The sequence below is a fragment of the Nestor notabilis genome, unplaced genomic scaffold, assembly GCF_000696875.1.
Source record: "Nestor notabilis isolate BGI_N333 unplaced genomic scaffold, ASM69687v1 scaffold24969, whole genome shotgun sequence".
NCBI lineage: Eukaryota > Metazoa > Chordata > Aves > Psittaciformes > Psittacidae > Nestor > Nestor notabilis.
In genome coordinates this window covers 2800-29981 of record NW_009945435.1, presented here as the reverse complement: position 1 = coordinate 29981, position 27182 = coordinate 2800, and the positions used below count along the sequence as shown (strand labels likewise).

The window sequence follows — 27182 nt, the reverse complement described above, 5'->3', positions numbered from 1 at the left end:
GCTTTCAAAGTAGATTCTGAGTGAGGCAAATAAAGGAATAGGTTCAGCATTTGTAAAAGCACTGTGCTTAGATGTTAGATTAGGTAAGGCCATAAGCTATCCCTGTAGGTAAAGAAACTAAAGGAAAAATGATAAAATAATTTTATCCACTGTTCATCTAAATGGGATGATTCAATTATTTGAACAAGTAGCAGAGATTTAAAAGAAATTGCTTCTTGTTGCATTCCTTATTGTATGTGGTAAAGTTTCTGTTCAGATGCTACAGAGTGGAGTAGCACAACAAAAAATGAAAGAAAAAGAAAAATCTGTAACAGGAGTTTATTTGGCAGTTATGTTTGAAAAAATAGAGGTGGCTAATGTGACTCTTCCATTCTGGCAGGTTTTTTTTTCCTCTGAAGTTGTCTGAGCTTTTGCCAAGCTATGAAGAACAGATCTTAGCTGATGCTGAAAGAGGATGTTGATCAAAATCCTGCATTAATTGTATACACCAGTATTGGTGGAGGCTCTTAGTTTGCTGCTGCAATTGAAGGAAGTTTGTGTTAGACTTTCGAATTATAAGATGATGACACCTCTCTTGCACTTAACCAAGAGTCACCTGAAACCACACATTAAAATGAAATCACTTGGAAGCTATAAAGCCTTTCTCTGACATATGCAGTGTGACTACCTTACAGTGCAAAGACTGAGCTTAAAGAAATGGGGTAGGGAGAACTGATGCAGCCTAACTTCAAGTAACACCTTAACTTTTTTCTGTTATATGCATATGCAGTTCAGCTTTTAAAGAGTTCTGTTTGGCCCAATATTCCTGTCTGAACAGTCAAAATACCAGTCAGTACTACTAGGTGCCTGTAGGAAGGTACACCTGAAGAGATTTTATAACTTTTAACTTACTATTTCAGGTGCTTGACTTTGCCCTAATTTTACTTCAAGAATTCAAGATTCTAAGTTTTGTAGAGTAGTGTATTTTGAAGACATTCAAAAATTGAGCCTTGTGCCAGCTGCACGTGTCAGAAATGGCTGGCTCCTTTTAGTTGTTGAGAGGCAATAGTTAACCTGCCTCTTATTAAAAATAAATGCATTTACTTCTGGTTTAAAGCAATTTTATTTGTTTACAGGTGTCAGCTGTGATGCATGTTTAAAAGGAAATTTCAGAGGTCGACGATACAAGTGTTTGATTTGCTACGATTACGATCTGTGTGCAACCTGTTATGAAAGTGGTGCAACAACAACGAGGCATACAACTGACCATCCAATGCAGTGCATACTAACAAGAGTAGATTTTGGTAAGTGATAACTTCAAACTCTAGTAATTTTGCTGCTGTGGTGTTATCTACAAACGTAATACAGGTTTTCATGTTACTACTTGCTAATTGTGTCCCCCATTAGCACACTGAAAAGAAGAACAAGTTCTCCTCTTCTAAAAAGCAGGCATGTTTTCTTTGATTTCAACATAGAAGAACTGGCTTATATATTTGTTTTTAATTGGTGCATATATATTTTTAATCTTATTTTGGCCTGATAACAGCAGGTTATCAGACTACTAAATATACTTAATAACAATGACTACTCTTCATTTTCCAATTCAGATTATGTGGCAGCCTTCTCCCCAAATTATGCTTTACTTAAGTGCCACAGTGTACAAGCAGAAAAATCCTGGGTAGATTTTGTAGGAATGTTACTCACTGGTGGCTTAAGTGGGACTGTAGGTATAGCAGGGGTAGCAATGGGCTGTACTGAGTATAAAAGATCAGTGTCCAGGACTAACATGTAGTCTTTGTGAACTCCTTTGAAGATATGCTAACTTAAGAATCATTTCTGACTGTAAAGCCATGTCAATACTTAAAATTAAAAAAAAAAAAAAAAAATTGTTCTTCTGACCTGCTTGTTGCTTCTATTGCATCATAGTTGTAACAGGTTGTACTTAGGAGGTATTTCTGTGATAAACCACTGCTCTTAAGATGTTGCTGATCATGGATATATATCTTGGCTTTATGCTAAACCCATGGGGCTAGCATTTTAATAATTTATTTTTTAGCGATTCTGGCTGTATTATGCTTTGTTTTGAAATTTTTAAATATGGTGATTTCTGAAAAGGTGAATGTTTATTCTAAATTACATCTTTACCTTTTCAATTAAAACAGAAGTAAAAGGTAATTTACAGCGTTAAAGATTAGAGAATAGGTATCTATAGAAACATGCAGTTGGTTTCTCAAAACAGCCTTTGAATGAAGATGTCTTTTTCTTTCTTCTCTTTTCTTTTTTTTTTTTTTTTTTTTTTTTTTTTTTTTTTTTTTTTTTTTCTTTCTTTTAACTCTCAGGCCTTTGCTTGCCCTCAGACTGCCTGGTCGTGACTTCAAAAGTCCAGGCCCTAGGAATCCAGGGTTTGGAAGAAAATAATTCAGTGCATTATCGAACATGCATGCTACCATTTTAGCTTGGGCTTTTATTCCCCCCCCCCTTTTTCTCTCAGTAATAAGGTAAAACTGTGTACAGTATATAAATTCAGGATTCTGGTCACTGTTTTAGGTGCAGAGTTCATACATCACTTAGTAACCGTTATTGTATGATCTTGCACATGGTCTAGAAGGACAGCATTACTGTAAATATTGAATGCTCATCATAGGGACTGAAACATGCTTGCTGTGAAGCCGTAAGCTAACTTTAAAGGTTAAAGCTTTCAGCCTACTACAGTGAGGAAATTTGTTCTAATCTCTTTAAAAATGCCTATCATCAGAACAGAACCCAGGAATGTCTAGGAAATACATTTTTTTTTTTTTTTCTTTTTTTCTTGCAACTTGCATATTTCTCTTTCGGAAGTCTTTTGATAAATGATCTTTTGCTTTAATACATGTTACTTGTATATATTGTGGGGGTTATTTTTTACTGTTTAAGTGTGCATGTGTCATACAGATGGTGAGGTGGAGAAAGGTTCACAGTAAAGTATTGAGATGGGTAACAGGATTCTAAGGGTTACTTCTGCAATTGCTTGATGTTTATGCTACTGTGGCTTTAAAATAAGAGTAAGAAAACAAGCTGTGGAAGTTTCATATGGCTTGATTATCTGAGCATTGCTCCTACAGAACTAGTGTTGGGGAAAAGAAATACTGTAGCTCAGCTCTGCAGCAAGACTCCTGGTTTGATTAACACTGTGGAACAAGAACAGCAAAGAATACATCACCACCAGATTGTGAACCACAGCAAAGCTTGATGGCACTCAAGTACTAGTGACCTTGTAAGCTTATACACTGGAGAATGAATAATGGGATATTTACAAATAACATATTCCTTAAGACTCAGGAAGATCTGTGACATCATTCTTTATGTTTTTATTTTACAGTTCCTTGTAGAATGTAAAACATAAAGGTCTGTGCTTTTACTGTATTGCACAGATACTTAGAGAAACTATGGTTAACTTTTCAAAGGGCCTTGTGTTGCCAAGGGGATTATGTGTGTTTGAGGAACAGCCAAAAAATTAGGAGTTAAGGAATGCTAAGTTTAGTTAGAAAATCAGCAATGAATGATAGAACTAGTCTAGAATGACCTGTTTCATAGTTGTCAGGATAGCTGTATGAGTGAATATTAAAAATCACCAAAGCAGCAGATTTTAGTGGGTTACAAGAAAATAATCCCTATGGGAAGATTTGCAATGTAAAACTAGCATAGAAGTAATGAAGTCTTCAGTCACTTCCTAGTGACATGGGAAGTCAAATGAGAGAAGAATGTTTCCTGATGTATGACAGTATGAGTAGGGAGTTTTGCTAAGTAAGGAAGACTTCAGAAGAAACGCAGAATGGAAGGCTGTTAGTATGTGTGTAAATTGTAGTTTACCTGGCCATTGACAAACTTTAATACTGTTGCCTGTAGTTAGGTTTGATTCAAAGGTATGAAAACTTCTGAAAACAAACAAAACCCCAAAGGCTTTTAATAGGTGTAAACTTACAATTTTTGCTGATGGTGGGGAGAGAAGTGGATAGTTGGTAAAAGATGAGTGTTTTACCAGTGGGAAGGAAGCAGAGTGGGAGAATCCTTCCATTGCGAATTTGATAAAACTGATGCAAGCAACTCAGAGGAGGTCAGTGTCAGGTTTGTGATTCTGGAAGTGTGCGTGGGCATCAGTGAGCCATTCTCTCAAGGTGCATCTGCAGCTGATGGAAAGGACCCTGTATATCTAGCTCCCATCACCTTTCTGGCCAGCACTATATGCAGATAACTGTGGAGTTTGCTTGAAGCTGTGACCACGTTCATGTTTGTAGTAGACAGCTAATCACATGAATGATCCTCTGTCTTAAGATTGCTTCAGCATAGAAAAAGGTAAGATAATGTTTACCTCCATGAAAGTTCTGGTCAGTGTTTAGGTTTCGTAGATACTGTAATAATGTTGCAGAGTATAGAGCAAGAAGATGGACTTTTTCACGTGCTCTGACAGAGCTTTTGTTGTGATCTTGATAATTTTTGATGTTTTGTTTTCTTGTTTTTTTAATCTGTGAGACTGACTATAGGTATAGAAGCCTGTATGAGAACACTAAAACCAAAAATCCCTAGTGATTTCTGTCTACACATGTGTTGACTCTTGTACCATCTGCTTGGACGTATTTGTATTTCAGGAGCCAGTGTTATGCCCAAGTATTAATTTTGAAGCAAGATGGGATTGAGAACAACAGCAGTGCTTTTGTTCTTCAGTCCCTAGAAAAGACACTGGAAGAAATGCTTTAACACATACGCCAAGAGTGGTATGCTGCTTTAACAGGGACAGAGCTTAAAATAAAATTTGAAGTCTCATATGTAATGACAAGTGGCATCTAAAGCACAAATCCAGTTAGTTTATTTCTGAGGGGTCAAAGAGTAGAATTGTAACAGGCCTGCATAAAGACCAGGGACGTGCTTACAAGACAGTCATTGTACTTCTGTGCTTTTTTGTAGGACAGTTTGTCAGGGCAAGGGAGAAGTTCAGAGCAAACTTCACAGTTTTCTTTTTCCCAAAGAAGAATCCTAAGCTGTTAGGATGCTTTATGATTTTAAGCATGTGGCTTGCACTTTACCCCTGGCATTTTAAAGGGATTATACTGGCAAAGAAAGTAATACAGATTTTTAGTAGCATTTTCTGCCAAGATTGTATTGCTTTTATTGAAGTACAGAACAAGTGTACCCTTACTTGTCAGCTGAGGTCCTTATGTGACAGAAGATCTTGACACCTTTTTTACTTAATTCTTAGCCAAAGGGAGCTGCTAAAATAATGGTTACGTTGATAATGTGTAGTGTGAGGTCTGAGTGGACTCCCCAGAACTCAGCTTGAGGCTTTTGTGATACTTTTTTTTCAGTCACTAGAACGAGTGCACATCACGCTGTTAAGTGCGTATGTTACTAAGTCAGAGCGTCACTGAATACTGTAGTTTGTGTGGAGGGAGAACCCTGGAGGTCGTCTGACCCAGCCTTCTGTTGGGAGTAGGAACATAAGTTGGGCTGTCCCATCAAGCCAAGTCTTGAAGGGATGTTTCACCACTTCTAGGCCACCTGTTCCAGTGTTCAGTTCCTACAGTGAATGTTTGTTATTCCTCTGAAGTAGATGGTGCCTGCAGCCTGTACTATGCTTCTTTTTGAAGGGCATACCTCCATTTCCTCCACAACTGCTTTTTCAGTATAAGAAGTTGGAGATGAGACCAGTCTTGGGCTTTCTCTAGGGTGGATGAACCTCATTTCTTCTACTGACGTCAAGTTCTCCAACTGTTGTGGTGCACACAAATGTGCGTGCATGCATATAAGACAAAAATACCCCCTAGCTCCTCTCAGTTTTATTTCAGTATCTGTCTTGACGTGGAGAGACCAAAATTGAACCCTGTGTTGCTGGAGTTGCCTAGCATGTGCCAAGTAACAAGGGGTAATCACATCTTTTGATTTGATGGCTGTTCTCTTTCCGATTTAGCCCAGGCCATCATTTGCTTTCTGTGATGCAGGGGCACCCTTTTGGTTTCTGTTTGGCTTGCTGTCCACTGGGATCCCCTGGTCCATTTCAGCAGATCTTTTTCACAGCTGGCTGAACCGGGCCTTTGAGCAGCAGCTGCTGGTTTGGAACTTAGCAGTACTGTCAGATGAATTGCAAATCCTCTCTTGTTTTCATTAGCATCTGTGCTTGTTCATGGTTTCAGCATGTGGTTTTTGCTGTTGGGGAGCAGCAAGACCAGGGCTGCTCCATGAGGGATAAAAAGCTGGAGCTGAGAGCAGCAACCACGGCACAGGCAGGGGCAGTGTCCTCACTGTCAGGGTGTGCAGGGCAGGGTTGGTAACAGGAGTAGGTCCTGTTGACAAAGTCAACAGACAAAGCAAGTTTAACAAGTTCTGAGGCATGTTCAGGAAAGCCATCTAAGGCAGGAAGAGGGCTGGGAGCTCCTGCAGCATGGTTCATTGACAGATCGTCAGAACTTAAATGTAGCCCCTGGGCAGAGGGTGTATGTGGAGGTCTGCTTTAAGGCTGGTCAAGGCAGCTAAGGTCTGCTGGGTCAGCTCAGGGACTGCTGGCGAAATAAAACACCTAGCTGCAGCTGGACAGATAACTGAATACCTGCCATGTAATCATTGTCAACCCCAGCAGTGTGTCTCTCACTGAAGCAGTTAACCCAGTGCTGTCTGTGAGGTTGAATACTGGGATTGGCAGCTGATGAAACTGCATGAAGAAGATTGGAGGATGTGCTGTTTCTTCCTGCTAGATATAAACCATACTAGAAACTTGCTGGAAGTTTGAAATAGTGATGCTGGAAGGAATGAGCAGCAATTTCCAGTTTTAACTAAGCTGGCATTTTACTCTAGCACGTGTGGCTCTTGCGCTGCCTTTCTAGTGAAAGTGGAGAATTCTAAGTGAGGTAATAGAGATCCCACTTGTTGAAAGGAGATTTCTCCAGTCTGTAAAGCAGGACAACATTGGTGATTAACAGAAAATTAGTTTAGATGAGTATTGCAGCTCATCACTGTTTATCTTTGTTTCATAGGATCAGTCATAATTCTGGTTGGAAGTAATCTCTGAAGCTCTCTGGTCCAGCCTTCTTCTCCAAGCTGTGAGGTCAAACCAGGGTAGTCAGGGCTTTGCCCACTTCAGTCTCAAAAGCATCCAGGAATGGCACAGGGGCTGTTTGGGTACCGCATTCCACTGCTTGTCTGTGTGTGGGAAAATGTTTTTGCTTATATCCTTTTGTCCTCTACTGTACACTGTGAAGCTCCTGGCTATATCTCCTTAATCCTATCTCTGTAGGTATGGGCAGCTGTTAGGTGACACAAAGCTGTCTGCTTGAGGCTGAGCCAGTGCTGGCTCTGTAGCCTTCCTTCACAGGGCAAGTACTCCAGCCCGGCCATCTTAATGGCTTTCTGCCGAATTGAGGCTTCAATCCAATGTCTCCCTGTAATAGGATGCCCCAAAAGAGTTGCAGTGCCTGGATGAGACTGATGTGGCCTGAGCTGAGGGGATCACCCCTACGCACACCCACAGAGCAGGGGCCAGCTCTACGGACATGGCTGGCCCATGCTCCTCTCGCTGCCCACCCTGCACCCAGCACCATCTCCTCAGAGCTGTTCCCTGACCCTGCTGGCATCACTGCCAGGTCTGTTTGCATGGAGCAGGGCTGGGCTTAATTATGTGAGATTCCTGTTGGCCCATTCCTTTATGCAAATCTTTATAAAGAGGTGGTAAGCATTACTTCTTGAAGTTTGTAGCAGAGTATTACCAGGTTTTAGAATGTTTTTTTGTTCAGAAAATCTGCAGCAAAATGGAAGTAATGGCAGTTTTAAGGATAATATGATTTGAATAGTATGGTTGCTTGATCAGAGATACAGGAATAGATACACTTTGTAAAATGTGGTGTGTTGCCAACATTTAGTTTCTTCAAACATTGGGGGGGAAAAATCAAATACATATACAGCTCAACTTGTCTAATACCAGCATTTTTATCTGCATGTATATATCAAATCAAAATTACATTATTCATATGAAGAAAAATGAAACTAAAATACCCAATTGCTGTGTACATTTGTAAATGAGTATGTTCTAGCAGAAAATAAAAGCAAGCTGTTATAAAATGTAGTCCTGAATCATCTCTTTGAAAGACCGATTTTTGTCTAAGTAATCCTACTGTACTTCTGTCCTATTACTAACTTCCTGGCATGCTTAAGAGTGTGTTACTTGGATTTAAATGTTAAATACAAGCAGTATATAGCTATAGATGGATAGTAAAATTAAACAGCTTATATTTTGGTTGAGTTTTCACATAAAATTTGGGGCTTGGGTGTTTGTGTGGTGTTTTTTGTGTGTTGTGTTAAGCATCAAACTGAACTTCACAAACTCTTGTTGGGTCCTCTTTAAACAGTATTCTGATTCGTTTTCTCCTTTGTATTTTTCCTTTAACTGATAAAGCAGTGAGTAATGAATCTTCTCTTAGAGAGATGTGATTTAGTCTGGTTTAATTTACTAAGCAACCTTGTCTTCCTGGCTACTTCGAAAAGGGCTTTAGAGGTCCAGAGGAGTTTGAAGAGTTACGTACTCCTGCTTTCGTCTAGGAAGGTATTTGGAAAGAACCAAAATACATTAGCTGAAAGATTTCTTTGTGGCCAGAGGGGATAATTCTTTGGTAGTGCGCCAGTTGCATCATAACAGTAAAACAACTGGAAATTAAAACAGTAATACAATTTTAGGTTGCCTCCCTTCTGCAACCGTGGAGTCATTGCCTCTTTTTATTCTCATACTCTGCTAATTGTTAGGCTCTTCCTTAGCAAGTGAGCCATTGATGGTTCATAACATGACTACATGACTGTTCATAGTTATGATACACCTGTAAAAATGAAACAGGTGGAGAAATATCACTTTAGAAACTTCATTGCTAAAAGTAAGCACAAAGGTTCATGAAATCACTTAATTACCAACCTCTTTATTTATTTATATCTTAAAAGAAAATGTATCTGGTGGCCTGTATTTCAGATTAAAAAGGGATAGATTCGTATTGTAAGAGGTGGAGAGATATTACAGTTGAGGGGAAAAACGGGAGGTATATACTTTTAAAGGAAAAACATTTATATTTGCCAGTAACTGATTTAACTTCTGACATGTGCTTTCCAGATGAAGGTATGTTTATTTGGCATGTCCATGTTTGTTTGTGTCTTACGAGAAAGATGTGGAAGGAGTCATGAGTGGGAGAAGAGGCAGGAGTATAATCAGGAGGCTGGAAAGAACTCAGATTTTTTTTTTTGTTAATTAATAAGTGGGTTGTGTCATGTTGTCTAAAAGCAAAGGCCAGAGACACAGGATTTAAGAGTACTCATCAAACCTCTACAGTCTGTGATAGAACAGTGTGTACTTACTGCTGGAATTCTTGACATCTGGACTGAGCTAACAGCATATCCAAGGAAAAGATTTTTACCTGCATGCTGATCTGTTTACCACTCTCTTTCAGATTGTGGCCTTGTGCCCTTTGCTCATATGCAAAGTTGGAGTTGGTACTTCTGCATTACTTGAAACACCTAAATGAAGTAGTGAGGCTTACAGGTAGAGGGTTTTCGTCCACCTGACAACTTTTTTTCTTTTTAGATAGTTAATTGCAGAGTTACTTTTCTATGCAAATCCAGCTGAAAAAATCCAGAATAAGTTGATTCGCCCTTTTTTTTTTTTTCCAATAGCTTGCCCATTTGAGTCTGCATGTTTCATCCGTTTCAGTACGTAAGATGCTAGGACTTGGATAATTCCCAGAAATTAGTCTGCTCTGCTAGGAAAAGTCCTCAAAGGAAAATTTGGCTTTTAGTGTTCTTTTGTGTTTGTATGTATATGTTTGCAGTGATGGAGAATTTCATTTTTCCAATCAGTGAATAGGTGTTGAATCATCATCATCATCATCATGAGGATCATACCAAAGCTTGAGGGAAATAAGAAGATCAGCTGAACAAACTGTCATTAGCTTTTGATGTGTCTGTGACTGGCATTTCTTCTACTCCCACACGTATGCAGAACTTTTTTGTAGAAGTTCTTGTTGCATTATTGAGTTTCAGAGGACAATATAGTATTTACACATGCTGTTTGGGGCAGATTAAATGCAGTTAAATTTTGAATTCTTAACTATTCATTTCAAATATTTGGCTATTTTATTTGCTTTGTTACTAGAATCTTTATTTAAAGTTCTAATTCTGTTACATCTTTAGGTGAAAAGTGAGAACTGAATTTACATTTTCTCTGTGCAAAGGCACTGTAGAAGTAAGAATGCTTTTGAAGCTTTCCTTTTTGCTTATATATGTAACAACTTGTGTAATAAGCTGCTTTAATTAAAATTTTTCTTCATCTAATTGCAAGTAGAGTTCTTTCAGCAGTCCTCATTTGGAACACTTTGCATTTATCTGTTCTAGAAAACCATCATTTTGAATTCTTTGCCTTACAGGTATATTTTGCTGAAAGAATATCTGTTGCAGAGTCTCTGTAGCTGGTCCATTCAGAGACTGGTTTAGGAACTGCTTAAAACATAGTCCCATGTAAACCTTGTTTGTGGTTTCCTCATTCAAAACCATGACTTAGGTAAATCCTTTGTATTTGAGTACATTGCAGCATATTGGTATTTAACCGCTTCTCAGGTTTTTGGCTACAAAAGAATGGGAATCTGAGTGTTATTCTTGGAGAAATTTTTGAAGTGCTTACTGAAATAGGTACTGAAGTGACAGCGGTTAGGAGCTCCAAATTCTGTGGATTATGTATCTATTCTGTGTGTGTTACTGAAATGGTCTTCATAACATTTCAAACTTGGAGCAGCTTAATTTTCTTGTAAGTTTTTATTTCATGTCATGTAAATAAGAGGAGATGGTAAAACTTGTGAACAAGACTAGTTGCCACCTGGAAAGTGTGTGTAGTAATTTTAGAGAGGCTGTTCTGGTCAAAAGGTAGTTGTGTGTCTTAATCTGATAGGTTCATCCTGTAGAATGATGTTGCTTAACACCTGTACCTAGCTAATGTTGGAATGCTAATGGTGTAATACTGCCTCAGACCCAGTGTTCCTGGTCACCTGCCAAAGTAATTGTGGTACCAATCTACTCATATGGAATAAACATGAGTTTACTGTGAGTAATGGTTAAGAACTACAGATAGTTTTAAAAGCATTGATGTGGGGGAATTTACTGGTTCTGGGTTTGAGCTTTCAGGATACACTCTTACTTAGCTTATAAACCAAACAAGCAGATTGAAGAGTTTGTAAGCAGCTTTCTTCCAGTATGATAATATTGTCTTCAGTCGAATATGGTAAATTTAAGTGTTGACCAGTGAGCTCTTCCACCTTTTCATAGCTTCACTGTTTCTTCCTGAGGATTTAATGCAATTGGGTAAGGACAGATGTTCTGAATTAAGACACACCACATGTCGTCTTGTTAGGATGCCAGCTGAATGCCTGACAACCTGTCAAGAAATCACCCATTGTGTGTTGGGTGACTCAGATGCATTCAGAACTGAGTGCTGATATATGTTGTGCAACGACCTTTGTAATTTGGCTCTAACAATGATTCCAGGCATCTGTGTACTATATAAATATTTCTATAGTTATATAGTACACAAATATACTATATAAATGACTTGCAGGTTGGGGGTTGGGTATGCTACTCTTTTGGGCATGTCTTCTCGCTTACATTCATGCTGTCTTCAGTCTGCATAGTTCTGTTTCAGTCATATCTGATACTCAATTCCATTCTCTGAAAATGTACTTCTGTGCCTTACTGGATAAAACATTCAGTGAAACCTCAAATGCTGCTTTGGAGAACTAAGACTTAATTGGCTGTAAACTTCTTGGTTTGGATAGTTGGGTATAATGTTTTCTTCATGTGTATGTGAATAAATGAACTTAAATTCAGGATGATAGTCAAGCTTACTGTAATAGTTAATTTGATGAACCAGTTAAAATGCCGGGTGTGTGAGGTAGTGTTTATTTTTTAGCAAGTCTGTTTTGTCTCCTTGGGCATTTCTTACTATGCCTATTAAAGGGATATCTTTCTCTCATCTTCTAGCATTTAAATGCTGTGGAAATAGTTTCCAAATAAGAGAAACAGGGACTGTATGAACATAAACTTTGTTCTGTAATGTATTCAACCTGATAATGTATCTATAAGTCTGCATATTAGCATGTTACTAAAGTTAATTTCCTTTATCGGTCTTGGAGTGTTAGCCCTTAAAACCTAGTTCTATGTGAAATACTCTGTTAATATAGTGGTTTATAGATATGTACCTTTTCACCTTACACTTCTTTTGTAAGATTGCAGAAACAAATGTCCTGTTCTGTTCTTCCCAGTCATGTTCTAAAGACACATCAGTAGCAGAAGATGTCATAAACCTTGAGAAGCTGCAACTTAAGTGGTCAGAAGGACATGTTGCTAACACATTAGAGAGATACTGCCTTGCAGCGCAGAACCTGAGTTCTAGGATCTGTTCAGACTTGTCCAATTCTTAATTTGAAGCAGAATATTCATAATTATATGAAAATATTTTTCAGTTAAAGCTAGTGCTAGCAAGAATGTCAGTGAAAAGAATTCAGATTACTTGCTAGAGAAGATCACATTTATTTTGATGTGAATGTGAAGTTTATTCATGTTTCTTGTTTTATATGTGATACCTGCACAGGATGAGAGAGGAGTATTCTTTTCTTGTATGGTTTGATACATTTTCACGTTAAGCTTTGGGAACTTCTACATTAGTGACTTTAAAGTGCCTGCTTCTCATCAGAAATGCAGAAATGCTTAAATCCAACACACCTAAAAGTTGCAACCAGTGTGTAGCAGATAATCGGATTACTTTTTCGCTATCAATCATTTATATTACATATTCAAGATGTTTCTAAAACTATTTGTTGCGAAGCAGTTGTTCAGCTACGGTGTAAATATTGACATGCTATCACTGAGGACATTTAAACTTTAATCTAAATTTTTGAGGTACTATTGAGAGTTCAGTTTTTGAAAATTCATCTTATGATTGAAAAATACCATAGGTGACCCTGTATGTGTGATAATAAAGGTGACGGAAAAGTGAAGGTTTGGTAGTATCAACAGCATATATACAAATGAATCTTTTCTCCTGAATAATAGAAAACTAAGTTATCTTTGCTAATGAAAATGAAATGTGGTCTGTCTGATTTTGTCATCAGAATTTGCACACTTCCTGAATATCAGCCTTTATAAAAGATTAAAAAAGCCATTTCAATTCAATATCAGATTAATTTGGTAGTGATTACATTGAAATACGTGTATAAACAGAGGTTTACATGAGCAGACTAAATACTACTGCCTTGAAGTAACCTGTCTTTACACACTTTCTGTTACAGATTTGTACTATGGTGGAGAAGCTTTCTCTGTAGAGCAGCCGCAGTCTTTTACTTGTCCTTATTGTGGAAAAATGGGTTATACGGAAACATCTCTTCAAGAACATGTTACTTCTGAGCATGCAGAAACATCAACAGAAGTGGTACGATGCCCCAGAATTGCCTTTCAGTTGTGGTAGAAATATATTAAAGAGTCTCTCTGCTGGAGAATTGGTATCCTCTTGTTTTTTTTTTCTTTCTTGAAGCATGAATTCATTTAAATAGGATATAGAAGAATATAGAAGCTTTATATAGAAGACATCCCTATGTCTGTCAGTGACATCAAAATTCTGTGTTTCATGTGTGTTGTAATATAATGAGCTTGCTTTCTTTTGTGGTTGCTGTTTGTTTGTCCTGATAAAAAGGCTGCCATATTTAGGAGGTTATCCTCTAAGACGAAATTTAGAATATTATGGTTATTCCATGTAGCTCCCTTTTCACAATCAGTATGTAATTGTCCTGGAAGCTCATATCTATGCCAGTCTTTTGTAACTATAAAAGAGGGGAAGACAATTTGATGTGTTATTCAAATAGTTTTTCTAACGGACCTGGTATGCAGGTGCAGTGAAAGTTGTCATTCTTTTGAAACTATTGCTGTTAAAGCAGGGATGTTTCTCACATCCTTAACCCAGTAGGACATGTATGTCTGTTGACACTTGTTTATCTGAGGTGTTAACTCCTGCTGTCTTGATAGTCTTTAGGAATAGGAGAAATGAGGTTAGCAGACTGAAATCTAGGGTGTTCTCGTCTGGCTAAATAGATGCCTAGAAAAATGTGAACGCTTGAAGTGGATTATCACCAATAAATTGTGAAGTAATTGCTTGCAAATAGGGTCCGTATTCTAATCTTCTAGTTCTCTTAACTTGTAAAGAATTCTGTGGAAGAAAATGAACCTTGCCGCTCCAAGCCTGTTAAGGATCTTGTGTGAAGGAAGGAGCGATAGGAGAGGTGATTTGCCTGCCTTTTTGAGACTCCAAAGGTGTTATGACTCTTAAGGACATATGAAGTTAAGAATTTTATTTCACAAATAGTTGCACTGTAGGATCATAGTTTAGCTTCGTGATACACAGCAGATTTTATCATCTCCTTGAGCTTTTCTTTAACTTCACAACTTTCAAATGTAGCATCAGCCGTTGACAGTTCCATGTTTGGATGGCTTTCTTTGGTGGCTTAGTATTGCAGTTCTGATTTGCACCACTTGATGTCAGTGTTACGTTCCTGACTCGGAATGTTAAGATTCCAGGTTTTTACATTTGACACACCCTTGTTTGCAGCTGTGACTTCTAGAACTCAGTACATAAAGCCTAGATTTGTGATCCTAGACACCTGCTGCTGCACTGGTTCCCGACAGAGGTGTGTGTGTAAAGAAAAAACAAGTTCCTTTTTGTGAGTCAGTCTGCATTGTTAAATCTTTGTTCAAAACAGTGATAAAGGACAATATTTTAATCCTTGAATATAGCTGTATATTTTCTAAGCTTTGAATCTAGCTTTTGTGGTAGTTAGTGTGCATATCCAAGCATAGAACTGCTTGGATACTGCAATCTTACTGTAGATAGTGGAAGGCTACAACATTGCTAAAGAGGAAAATACGGATTCTAAATGTTTGTGGTCTTAGGGTTTTAAGCATACGTGTTTAGATACAGAGCTTGTAGCCCTCGTAGTATCTCTGTACTTCCAAAGATGTGTTTTATTTTAGATATTTATTTGGATCTTTAATGAACGGTTTCAGGGATGGAATCACTTTTATTTTACAGTGTACATCCCCCTGGGCCCCTGTTTCTCAAAGATTTTTTTTTTTTTAATTCATTAAATTTTGCCATTTTTATGCTGAAGATTGGTGCAGGTAAGTTTCCTTTCTGTTGTTTCTTCTTGGGTATTGGGCATTGGTATGTACAGCAGTGTTCAGTACCACAGGCAGGAATCACAGTCTGACTGAGGTCACCTTATCCAACCCCCTGTTCAAGCAGAGCTGGTTGCCCGGGAGCATGTCTGGACAGCTTTTCAGTATCTCCACAGCCTCTCTGGGCAGCCTGTGCCAGTGCTCTGTCACCCTCACAGTGGAAAAATTATTCCTGATGTTCATGAGGAACCTCCTGTGTTTGAATTTGTGCCCACTTCTTCTGGTCCTGTCATTGGGCATCACTGAAAAGAGCCTGGCTCCTTTTTCCTTTTACCCTCCCTTCAGGTTTTTAAGTACATTTATAAGATCCACCACCCCTGAGCCTGTTTTTCGGGCTGAACAGTCCCAGCTTCCTCAGCCTTTCCTCATAGGAGAGGGAATCCAGTCCTGTAATCATCTTCGTAGCTCTTTGCTAGACTTTCTCTGCTATGTGCATGTCCTCCTTGTATGTGGAGTGCAGAACTGGCACAGTACTCCTGGTGTGGCCTCAGTGATGCTGGATAAAGGTGAAGGATCACCACCCTTGACCTAGCAACGCCCTTCCTAATGCAGTCCAGGACACCATTAGCTTTATTGTAGGGGCAAATTGCTGGCTCATGGTCCACCACGAGCCCCAGGTCCTTCTCTGCAAAGCTGGTTTCTAGCTGGGTGGCTCCCAGTGGTTGTTCTTCCCCAGGTGTAGAACTTTACACTTACTGCTGTTGAATTCCCTGAGGTTCCTGTTGGCCTGTTTCCCCAGCCTGTTGAGGTCCCTCTGAATGGTGGTGCAGGTCTCAGCCACTCCTCCCAGTTCTGTGTCATCAGCAAAATTCCCACCCATTGCCACACTCTGAGCCTATCAGCTTGTCTGTGAGGTTCCTATGGGAGACAGTGTCAGAGGCCTTACTGAAGACCAGGTAGGCAATATTCACTGCTCTCCAGTCATCTACCAGGCCAGTCACATTGTCGTAGAAGTTTATCATGTCCCCTGTGTGAAGCCATGCTGACTACTCTTGATGATTTTCTTGTCTTTAGTGTGTCAGGAAATGGTGTCCAGGATTAGCTGCTCCATCACTTTCCCAGGGATCAACATGAGCTGAGCAGCCTGTACCTTTCTTTAAGATAGGAGTGACTTTTGCTTTACTGTAGTACTAAGGCACCTCTCCCATTTGCCATGATTGATCAGATTGAAAGCAGCTTGCAATGACACCTGCTAGCTCCTTCAGGCATGCACTTGGGTGCATCCCATCACTATCCATGGACTTAAGTGTGTCCAGTTCACTTAAATATGGGGCCCCTCTACCTCCCAGGGCCTTATCCCATGGGACTCCTCCAAGCAGATATCTGAACAGGCCAGAGTCTGCTTTTCTGAAGTCCATGGTTGTGAGCTTGTTTTTTCACCTTCCTCCCTGCCCTCTGGATCCTGAACTCTACCATTTCAGGGTTACTGCAGCCAAGACTGCCTTTGACCTTCACATCCTAAATGAGCTGCTCCTCATTTGTATGAAGTCCAGAGCACCTCTCCTCATTGACTCCTCTATCACTTGGAAGAAGTAGTTAAGCAGTGCATTCCAGGAATGTCCTGGGTTGCTGGCATGTTGTGTTCTCTATTGAGGAGATGACAGGATGGTTGAAGTAAGGCAGGTCCATGTGTCTGTACAGGGCCTGATCCTTTTGTTGTTCCTTGTCAGGTGGACTGTAGTAGACATCCAGAATAATGTCACCTTTTCTTGTCCTGTCCTTAATCCCAACCCATAACCTCTACATCAGCTCTTCTTCCAACCCCAGGCAGACCTTAATGTACTCTAGCTGCTCTCTCACATAAAGGGCAAACCCTCCTTTTTAAAGAGCTCCCCTCCTCTACTTTCTAAAGAGCCCATATCTCTCCATTGCAACTCCAGTTGTGGGATCCATCCTGCCATATCTCTGTGGTCTCATGAAGATCATAACCCTTCAACTGCATGCAGATCTCTAACTCATTATGGTTATTCCCCATGCTGTTTGCATTAGTATACAGATACTTTGGAGAGGCACCTTAGAACATTGAGGTCCTGGAGAGGAACTCCAGGATAAGAGTTTGATAGTATTTCATCAAAGATGATTGCTTTAATTCTGGGTACTTTAATTGAAAGTTATACTGGATTCTGTGGGAGTAGTCATTAGTCTTGTGATTGATTAGGCTCTGAGGTTATACAGTAAAAAGAATAAGTCATATTACTTCAAGTACTAAATGCATAGTAATTAGCAATATTTCTTCACCCGTGAGAGTCCAGTGGTAACAGTATTATAAAGCAAGTGCAGAAGAATTTGGCTGTCAGTATGACGGTTTTTATTGTTGGTGTTGGTTTTCAGGTCAGTCAACTGGTCCAAATAAAGTACAGCATTCAACTAGAAGTCTGATAGTGGTGTAAATGCAAATTTTAAGAATGCTTAGGTCATGCTTTATCAGTGATGTTGCAGTCTTTGAGATTTCGGCAAAGCTTATGCTTAACTAAATCTTTGTCTGTAACAATGCTTCAGTAACTACCCAGTCAGAGTTCTTAAAAGTTTAGTTCATGTTTAGAATTAGGGTTAGGATACTTTGATTCCTTCCTCCTTATTGTTCCTTGTAACTTTTTCTTAGCTGGTGTTTTTTAATGAGGACCGTGCCTCCTTTTGTCAGGCAAATATGTCCAGTTCATAACACCTTTCTCCTGTTAGCAGAATAAGTTTATGAACTTCAGAACCATCTGTCCAATAGCCATCCATTTCTGTATCCCTGCAGGGTAGCTGTGTGGTGTGTTGGCATAGTTGAGTATTGTATTACACAGTAATAAGCTGTCTTTGCCCTGTAGTGTGTCTGCTTGTATGGATTTTGTAGTAGTGAAAAAATTGGGCAGAGGAGTTCTGTGAAGAAAAACTCTGAACACTGAAAATTAAGGGGAAAGGGTTGTAAAAATGTCTGATTTTCTTCTCAGAGGTAACTGCTGAAATTACAGTGGCATTAAAGATGCGGCAGCTGTTGTCAAAAGATATTACAGCTGAGATACTACAGTAAGCCTTTCAAGACCTTGTCCTCACATACATAAGATGGATGTGTGTGCTGTTACATAGGTGTTATTAATGCCCATGGTCTTTTGAGGTCTATTGTCAACAACTTGAGTTTATGCATGAAAAGTACTGGGAACCTGGGCTTTATATTGCAGCCAAGTTGTTCTATAAAGTCAAGATTATTTGACTGTGATGAATAGAGATAAATGAATAGACAGCAGGTGCACTTAACTGTGAAAGTGCTGTTAATCTGAGCACTTAACATTTGGGGGAAGATTTCTGTCTGCCGTCTGTAGAACTTTGAAAGCAGACTGCAAAACTACTGTAAAGAAAAATGGAAGATGCTTTTCAAGCTGTTTGTGGAGTTACTCAAAAAAACAAGCCATAATTCTGGCACTGTGTGTCTATTTAGTTAATGTGTGTTTTGGATTTAAAAAAACAACAAAACAAACAAACATACACAGACAGGCATCAGTGCCTTCTCCCAAAATACTGTTGTGTAGGGATATGGGGAACAGCCCCTCTCTGCCAGACCTGTAGTTATGCACTGCCTGGATAGGTGGTCCCAGTTTGATACTTCAGTGAATACTTAAACATTCTGGTTTGTCTGCTGCAATGAGTGTCAAGCAAAAAAGTAGTAATCCTGTGTGATCAGACTCTACTGCCCATGACAGAATTCATGTACAAAGACTAATGGTTTCAGGACACTGCAAATTAAGTTTGAATATTCTAGCTCTGGTTTTCATAGCATTCTGAAAATCATGAAGTAAATGATATATAAATTGTTGTCTGCACTGGGATACATTTTCTGTATTTTTTGAATATGTTGCTATGAGTTTATGAATATCTAGAATGTTATTTCATCTAGAGTGTCTAATGATTGTCTCGAGTTCCATTTTGTGTAAAAAAAAAAAAAAATCTATAAAGTCATGTTTTTTTCTTGCTTTGTCATTTCAGATTTGTCCAATATGTGCAGCATTACCTGGAGGGGATCCAAATCATGTCACAGATGACTTTGCAGCTCATCTTACACTGGAACACAGAGCTCCTAGAGATTTAATATCCTTTCCAAGTTGGGGCAAAGAGGGTAGGCTGTTTAATCTGGTGGCCATGATAACTTTTTGATTTTTATAGTCAAAGAGTCATACCTCTGGTTTTCTTGGAACTTAAGCTGCTAAAGATCTGTATGTCAAAAATAAAAAGGTTCATTTACTAGTTTAAAAGATTATAAATACTAGATTGTGAAGAGACTGTAGATAAACTTCATAGTGCTTTCTGCTCTAACAGCAAGGGTAATAGAACTTGGACAGTGAGAGGGGTTTTTTTTCTACTTGCACTGTGGTTTATCCTGCCTGATCATAGTCAGATTCAGTAGTGTGCTGTAGGTGTTTGTGACATGAAGATAATGATCTGAGGATGATTTGAGCTTAGTTACTTTTGGCAAATGATTTTAAACTTGCTTAACTACTTTTAACACCATGTTTTGATAACAATTTTCACTGGTACTGACACATACGCTAGAAAACTTTCAGATTTCCTGGAAAACGCACAGACACACACACATACCTGGGTTAACTGATTAAATATAATTTGGTTTGGGCTTTTATTTCATGTAGCTTCTCTACAGTAAGTATCTCTGAAGTATTCCTTTTGTCTCATTTAAGCAGACAAAAAGACTACATTATTACTCTGGTGGTGTCTTTTTTGTTTAAAGATTTTTAAAAAGGGGAAAAAAAATAAATCTAAGCCCTAGCAACTGGAGTAAAAGAAAATAAAAAATAATCCAAGCCCCTAGCAACTGGATAGTATCCTAACAGAAGGGAGACAGCATATAAGGAGATGGCTCCATTTCTGTTACTATTTTGTTTCTTAGTGTTACCATGGTTTAGGGTCAGGACAGACTAACTGCACATGTTAATTACTACAGAGTGCATTTAACTGTTCTGTAGGCCAAGAAATCTTCCCACTTAGATTGCAGTTAATTTCATATTGACATGAACAAGATGTTTGGTTAGAATCCACATTTCTGCAGCTTTTTCTCCCAAACCAGTATCAGAGATGCCACTGGATGACTTTTAATTTGGGAATGAATATTTGAGTTAGAAAATAATACTTTTTTCAAATACAGAGTAAGGCTTCAGTGTCAGTCATCTCAAAATGGATCTTACTTGGATAAATTTTGGGAGTAAATTGTCCGTGATTCAGCATTAAAGGCAACACATATGGAATTTTCTGCTTGTACACTGTAGTTTCAATGATCAGCGTTGCCTCCAAAACCTGACAAGAAGCGTGTCCCGAAATGACTATTCCATGCTGGACTTTAAATCATGTGTAGTGACAGGCTGGTCTAAAGTAGGAAAAAGAAAAAAGGAAGAGGATCTGCTAGCATAGTTAAAAATAACTGTCAAAGTCAGGGAGCTGTTAGAAGCTGGTAGGTTTGAAAAAAGCAGACAGTCTGTAAACTGCTTTTGTAAGGCCAGAAGTTCTTCCTTGCCATGAGAAGTCTAGTCTCACGGCAAGACTTTCAGTCTTACATTCTTGACCTTCTCCATGGTATCCTGAGGTTCTGAACTGTAACTTTGTTTTATGAAAAGTACACTGGACATAGTATTCTCACACAGTAACAGATACTGTGGTAAGCCTATTACAAAGACAAAACATGGGAGATACGAGGATCTAAGCTAAAAGTCTAGTAACAGTAAAATAAGATATTCAAGCCTATGCTATTTCACTTTGCACTAGTGAATTATACTAGTGATTTTTAAAATTAACCCTTACCTGGATTGTGTTGGAGGAATGAATGTTAACATTTTCATGGCAAAAATCTTTAAAAAGTTTTTTGATTGCCTCAATTTATAAGAGGAAACATACAAAAGGTAGATTTGAAATAGAAGCATCTGATATGGAGAGGTGGGGGAAAATTAAAGATGACATTGTCATAACTGGAATTAGTGGTATTTCTTTGGCTAAAAGAGGAAGGGCTAAAAGAGGAAAGTGCAGAATGCTCTAGAAACCTACCATTTCTTAGGGATTGAAGTGATGAAATTTCTTGGATAAAAAACATGAAACACAAATCAAAAGCAATACAGTAGTTATTGGGTACTTTTGATAAGTATGGCAACAAATGTTTGGGTTTTTTATTTTTTTTAATATTCAGTACTTAAGAATTGGGAATGGAGAATAAAATTCCTATGTCTCTGTGATAAGCTTGGCTGAGCATGCATTTGTTAAAGTTTTCAGATTACTGAGTAGAAAACTTTGATCTAAAAAAATTAATCCTGATGTTTCCTAGGCATCATAAAAGGCTTGGGTTCAGTTGAGTAACTCTGACTAGCACCATAGCTACACTGCATTGTAGCTGTGCCTCAGAAGTTGAATCATTATGAATGAAGAACACTGTTCACCCGATTATTTCACCCATAAAATGTTCTTGTCATTTAATACTCCATGTGAAACAGTTCTGGTTTCTTAACTACTTGGTTACGATGAATCCAGTGGTGTTCGGCATGTACGTAGGATGTTCCACCCAGGCCGGGGTTTGGGAGGCCCCCGTGCACGTAGATCAAACATGCACTTTACTACCACTTCCCCTGGTGGGCTTTCATCTTCTCAGAGTTCGTATTCTCCAAGCAATAGAGAAGCCATGGATCCTATAGCTGGTAAGAGCTGTAACCACAGATTTTACCCCTGTGTCCCCTGCACAGGAAATAAAACTCAAGGTGATAATAGCTGCCTTGCTTTCTGTTGGTGTGAAGTTGCATGTGTAGATATGCTCCACAGTGCTTGATGTGATTGATGGCTGCTTGCAGGTGGGCAGTGTGCTTGGCTGCGTTGTCATAGGGCCTGTGCATGGAGGTGCTGAAGCTGAAACAGAGCTGGCTGTAGCTTGTGCTTTTAATTCTTGACAGCATAAGGCTTATTTTCTGAGCCTGATCTGTGCACGGGGGCTGCATATTTTTACAAATGATTGTGTCCAACTTCCATCACATACTTTTAGTACATCTTAGTTTGATTTGCCATGTGGATAAAGGTGTTCATGGAGGAGACTGTTTCAATGAAGATGAAATTAGCTGAATTGAGTATTAATGAACATTTAAAGTATGTTTGGTTTGGATTTAGGCTGCTGTTTGAATGCCAGAATTTGCTAATATCATGGATTTATTGTTTTAAGTGTACTTGTAAATTCTTATATAAATGCACTCTTGCAAGTATTATCAGTGTATTTTGGTCATGTATAGAAAAACTCTGAAGGGAGAAAGGGTGCCTCACTTTCAACAGCAGAAAATAATGAATATATGTCTGTAGGATTCCCAGGAATAACTTGTTTGGCATTTTCTAGCAATTACAGTGGAATTAAGTTATTTGATCTTGGAATTGCTATGAGTGCTGGTAAAAATTACTTGACCATTCTGAGTTTCTGACATAGAAACCAACTGTAATTTTTTTTATTGCCTCAAAGAAAGCTTTATTTAGAAGGATTGTGTTTTGTTAATGGAAGGAAAATTGTCATGACCTATATAGTAACTTGGCAATGCAGAGTTAAGGGGCAGAAGCTGTACCACCCCCTACTTTGTCTGCCCTTACATCAGTTACAGTGAGCAGGTTATATAAGAAGTACCTTCGACACAGGGTGCAGAGGAGGTTCTGCAGTAATGCACTGAGCAATAATTTGCTGCTAATACTTATTTCAGAAAGTTCTTTGTGGATGAAACCTGCTTATAAGCATTTCCATTCCTGTGAAATGGAAGACTTTAAGGACAGAGTATTTAATTGCTAGGTCTTCTCTGTACTTCTGGCAGAAAGAATAATTCATACAGCAAAAATGCTTGACCAGTTCTGATATGAAGCAATACTTTTTTCTTAACTAAGTATGTTTTGTTAGATATTTGAAGCAGTGGTTCAATATTTGTCTCGTTGCTGCAGCCCAGCTTCCCTGTGGGGATATTGGGAAGATGAAACCTGTGTTTGAGGGGAGATTTGTTGAGAGGAAAATAAAATCGCCAACCAAAGCCAAAATAAAGTAGTTTCTTAGTCAGCTGCTATTTTGACTTGAAGCTTCAAGGAGTTGTTGCAAAGGGCATTATTTGCCAGGCATTCCTTGTAGGTTGGCTCACTTGTTATGCTGAAGGCATTAAACTTTGACTTATTTGAAATAAATCAACATAAATGAGTCTTAAATCTTCCTTACCCTTTGGGACATGGAATGCTAAGACTTTTATTTTCTAGAGCTTCATGGTCTCTTAAGAATTGTTTGTTCTTTGATATTACTGTTTGAAAAAAGGTACTGATGAAGGGTGTATTCATTCTATTGTGTAATGCTTATTTATCATCACAGAAACTTTCTCTTCCCTGGCAGAGCTTTTATCTCAGCTATCAGGTGTGAGGCGTTCTGCAGGAGGACAGCTGAACTCCTCTGGCCCTTCTGCTTCTCAGTTACAGCAGCTGCAGATGCAACTGCAGTTGGAAAGACAACATGCACAGGCAGCAAGACAACAACTGGAGACTGCACGCAATGCAACTAGACGCACCAACACGATCAATGTTAACACCACTATGACACAATCCACAACAACAGCCAACACATCTAACACTGAAAACAGTCAGCAGACTATCCAGAATTCCCAGTTTCTTCTCACGAGGTAATTTGTTCTGTTTGTTTACTTATTTTTACCTTTTATTTCTTTCTTTCACCTTTTATTTCTTTTTTTCTTTTGCATTGGTTCTGATAGAGACATAGAGCTCAATGAAACTGAAGTGTCTGAAGTTAGGCATATGCCCTAGTAAAGCAGTGTCTGATCAAATATATCCCAGAGTTAATGAGCTAATTAATCATACAGAATATAGTCACAGTAGACATTAACAGTGCTCGCAGAATGTGTAATACATAAAACTTGCTTCATCCACATTTCTAGCATGAAAGTGAAACCGGTAATTTAATATCCAAGAGTAGCAGTTTGTAGCTGGCCCAGATGGAATTGTTCTGTGTTTGGAAAACCAGCTCCAGGAGCTGGCTGCAGAAATACCCTGTGGTGGTCTAGTATTTGTGAAGAGGAGAGGCAGTCTCACAAGTGTGCTGGTACGACTTTTGATGCACCTAGGAACACATTTAAAGAAGTAGGCTTGAGTAAGGGTTTCTGCAAACCTTGAAAAGGAGGCTGGTTTTGAGATTGGGCTGAGTAAGTTACTTGTGACTCCAGGCAGGGGACTTCTGCCAAGATCCTTCATCAAATCTACAGCCAACATAGGTAGTTTTGTTTGCATTTGTAACATCCATTTAAACCTACTGTCTGTCTGCTCCTCAGCGATGCGTAAACACTGGTTGCTGCATGTCAATTTCAAGAGGAACAAAAGGAATATTTTGTAACTAAATTGTGCTTGTTTCCCCTACTACTTCTACCAAAACAAGCGCATTTCCAGTGATATAATGGAAAGTCACAGATTTGCATTGTTTAATAGAAAAGATAACAAAGATAGTGTTGTTTAATAGAAAAATAATCTTCAGTAAAAACTGAAGGCTGAAAAGTGTTTATATGTTATTTTTGAAGACTGGATAACAAAGCAAATAAAGGATGCCATTAATTAACAGAATACATACCTGGTTTAGAAACTATACTTAGTTCCCAGGGTTATTTTAAAGAGGAGTCACCCATTGCGTCATTCCAGTTCTTTTAGAAGGTTGGCTGTTGACCTGAAATAAAAAAGTTTTCCACACTTGTCCTGCCATGCTGCCCCATACATATTTTTGTTTGTCCTTTTGATACTGTGAAATAGCGTGGGCATTTCAAGAGCTCCTGTGTCAAGAAACTTGGATGTGAGTTAATAAAATTCTTATCTTAAGTGCAAACTAGTATCAGAAACTCATGTTATTATTTGAGAGACTCAATCAAAATACCTGCAAGCTTCACAGGTTGTGACTTTCAGAGTTGGAGCAAGCAATTTCCTTGCCTATCAGGCACACTAACCCAGGAGAAGCAGTGGAATGAACTTTGCATTGTGCTTTTGGTAATACTTAGGCCTTGCACATGCAGTAATTTATTTTGTGGCATATGTGAAGTTAGAAGTTGCTGTAGAAACAAAAAGAGGCACATAATGAGTGTCCAGGAGATCACAGCAGCCCTTACTGAAGGACTCCTGCATAGCAGGAAACCTCACTAATAGTTTCTTATTTTCCTCTAGCTTTGGGTTCTGCTTTGAATGCTGCGGTAGCGGCAGGGAAGGGGTGGTTGGTTACCTGCGTGCCTGTTGTACCGAGGTGTTAGAGGTTGCCAGAGTAGGCAGGACTGTCCCGAAGGAGTGGTTTTCAAGTGCCTTTTGGCACCTGTCAGTAGCGTCATGGGGGAAATGGGCTTTCACCAACTGCCTCTTCTCTTCCCTTGCTGCTGCACAGGTTGAATGATCCGAAGATGTCGGAAGCGGAGCGTCAGTCAATGGAAAGTGAACGGGCAGACTGCAGCCTGTTTGTTCAAGAGCTTCTACTGTCCACTTTGATGCGGGAAGAAAGTTCCTCCTCAGATGAGGATGAGCGGGGGGAGATTGCAGATTTTGGTGCTATGGGCTGTGTAGATATTATGCCTCTAGATGTTGCTTTAGAAAACCTAAATTTAAAAGAGAGTAATAAAGGAAACGAGCCTCCTCCACCTCCTCTTTGATGACATCCCACTTTGCAGACAATGTCCTCTGTGCTGTATTTGCCAATGAAAGTGGACAACAACTATCTTGGGTTTGTTTTGGTGATTGTAATTTCAGGTCTGTCACTCTTGTTACATTGTGTACATTCAAAAGAAAGAGAGAAAAGATATATATGATAATCATTTCCACTTAACTAATTTTTACTTCTAGCAGGTAAATGTAGGTTGCAGTGCAGAGCAAAAAGCTCTGTGTCCTGTACCTTGACATGCAAAAGGCTTTCCTAATACTCCACATTCAAACTGAAGAGGAAAAAAATGAAAAATCTCTAATGAAGCTGCTGTGTGTATTTATGAATATTAATGAATAAAACTGCTTGGATGGTTTACCTTAACTACTGCATGATGTTTTTTGCAGCGTGCATGAGTTTTAGTGACCTTGTCATTTAAAAAAATTAAATACAAGGAGTAAAACTATAATACCCAAAGCTTTCCCATTATTCGAAGGTTAAATGACAAAAAGGTTAGTGCTGACTAGCAGTTTGTGGCCACAAAGTAGCTTTTGAATAATATGTGACAGAATGACATCTTTATGTGCTGTTCCTGCACAGGATGGAAACTCTGCAGTGGGATATATTGCTGTGACCAGGGCATGGTGTTTTGCTCTATGTGACCATTATGTTGCCCTATTAGCCATCACCTCAGTGTGGAGTTGAACTTCGTTTTATGCACCTGTAGGAGACGGAACAACAGTAAGGCCACTGCTGGAAGCTACTGCGAGGGGCTTTTGTGTGCCCTGAAATCAAATGATGTTCACTTTTGTTTAAAGTTTTTCCTTTTTGTGGTTGTTAAAATTTTTTCATTGTTAAGTATGTTTTATTCAGGTGTAGACAATTCATATATTCACTGTTTAAAAAGAAAGTTAACCTGGATCATGTTGTCTTTAGTTTTTAAAAGGCTTTCACAGTCTCAATCGTGTTTTGAGTTATTTATGTATTTGCTTCATAGTTTGCAGAGACCTGTCAGTATCAGGAGAGCTTGAGGATTTGGATTCCCAGATTGTCAGAATATTACAATTGAATTCTTAATGCTAACTTTAGCACCTTTTATTTATTGTTTCTTTTGGTTATTTTTGCTGGTATAAAAAGTTGAAAAAGCCTTTTAGTTGAATTGTGCCACCCACATGCCTATACTGTTAACCCTGCTGGTTTGGAAAACAAGAGTATGGTGTTCTTTTGCATAGAAGTTTATGATAGCCCCAAGGACAGAATGGGTATTTTTGGTTTTGGTGTTCTTTTTTTC

General features: G+C 38.8%; 1 protein-coding gene across 1 annotated transcript; it reads left to right on the top strand.

The window, feature by feature from the left end:
* Positions 1–1115: 1115 nt before the first annotated feature.
* On the top strand, positions 1116–26275 carry KCMF1 (potassium channel modulatory factor 1; the record flags this gene model as incomplete). Its single annotated transcript, XM_010022879.1, has 6 exons — positions 1116–1283; positions 13311–13450; positions 19213–19314; positions 21740–21914; positions 23612–23894; positions 25643–26275. Coding segments are annotated over 6 exons (1130 nt in total), but the record flags the coding sequence as incomplete, so codon positions are not given.
* Between the last annotated feature and the right edge of the window lie 907 nt (positions 26276–27182).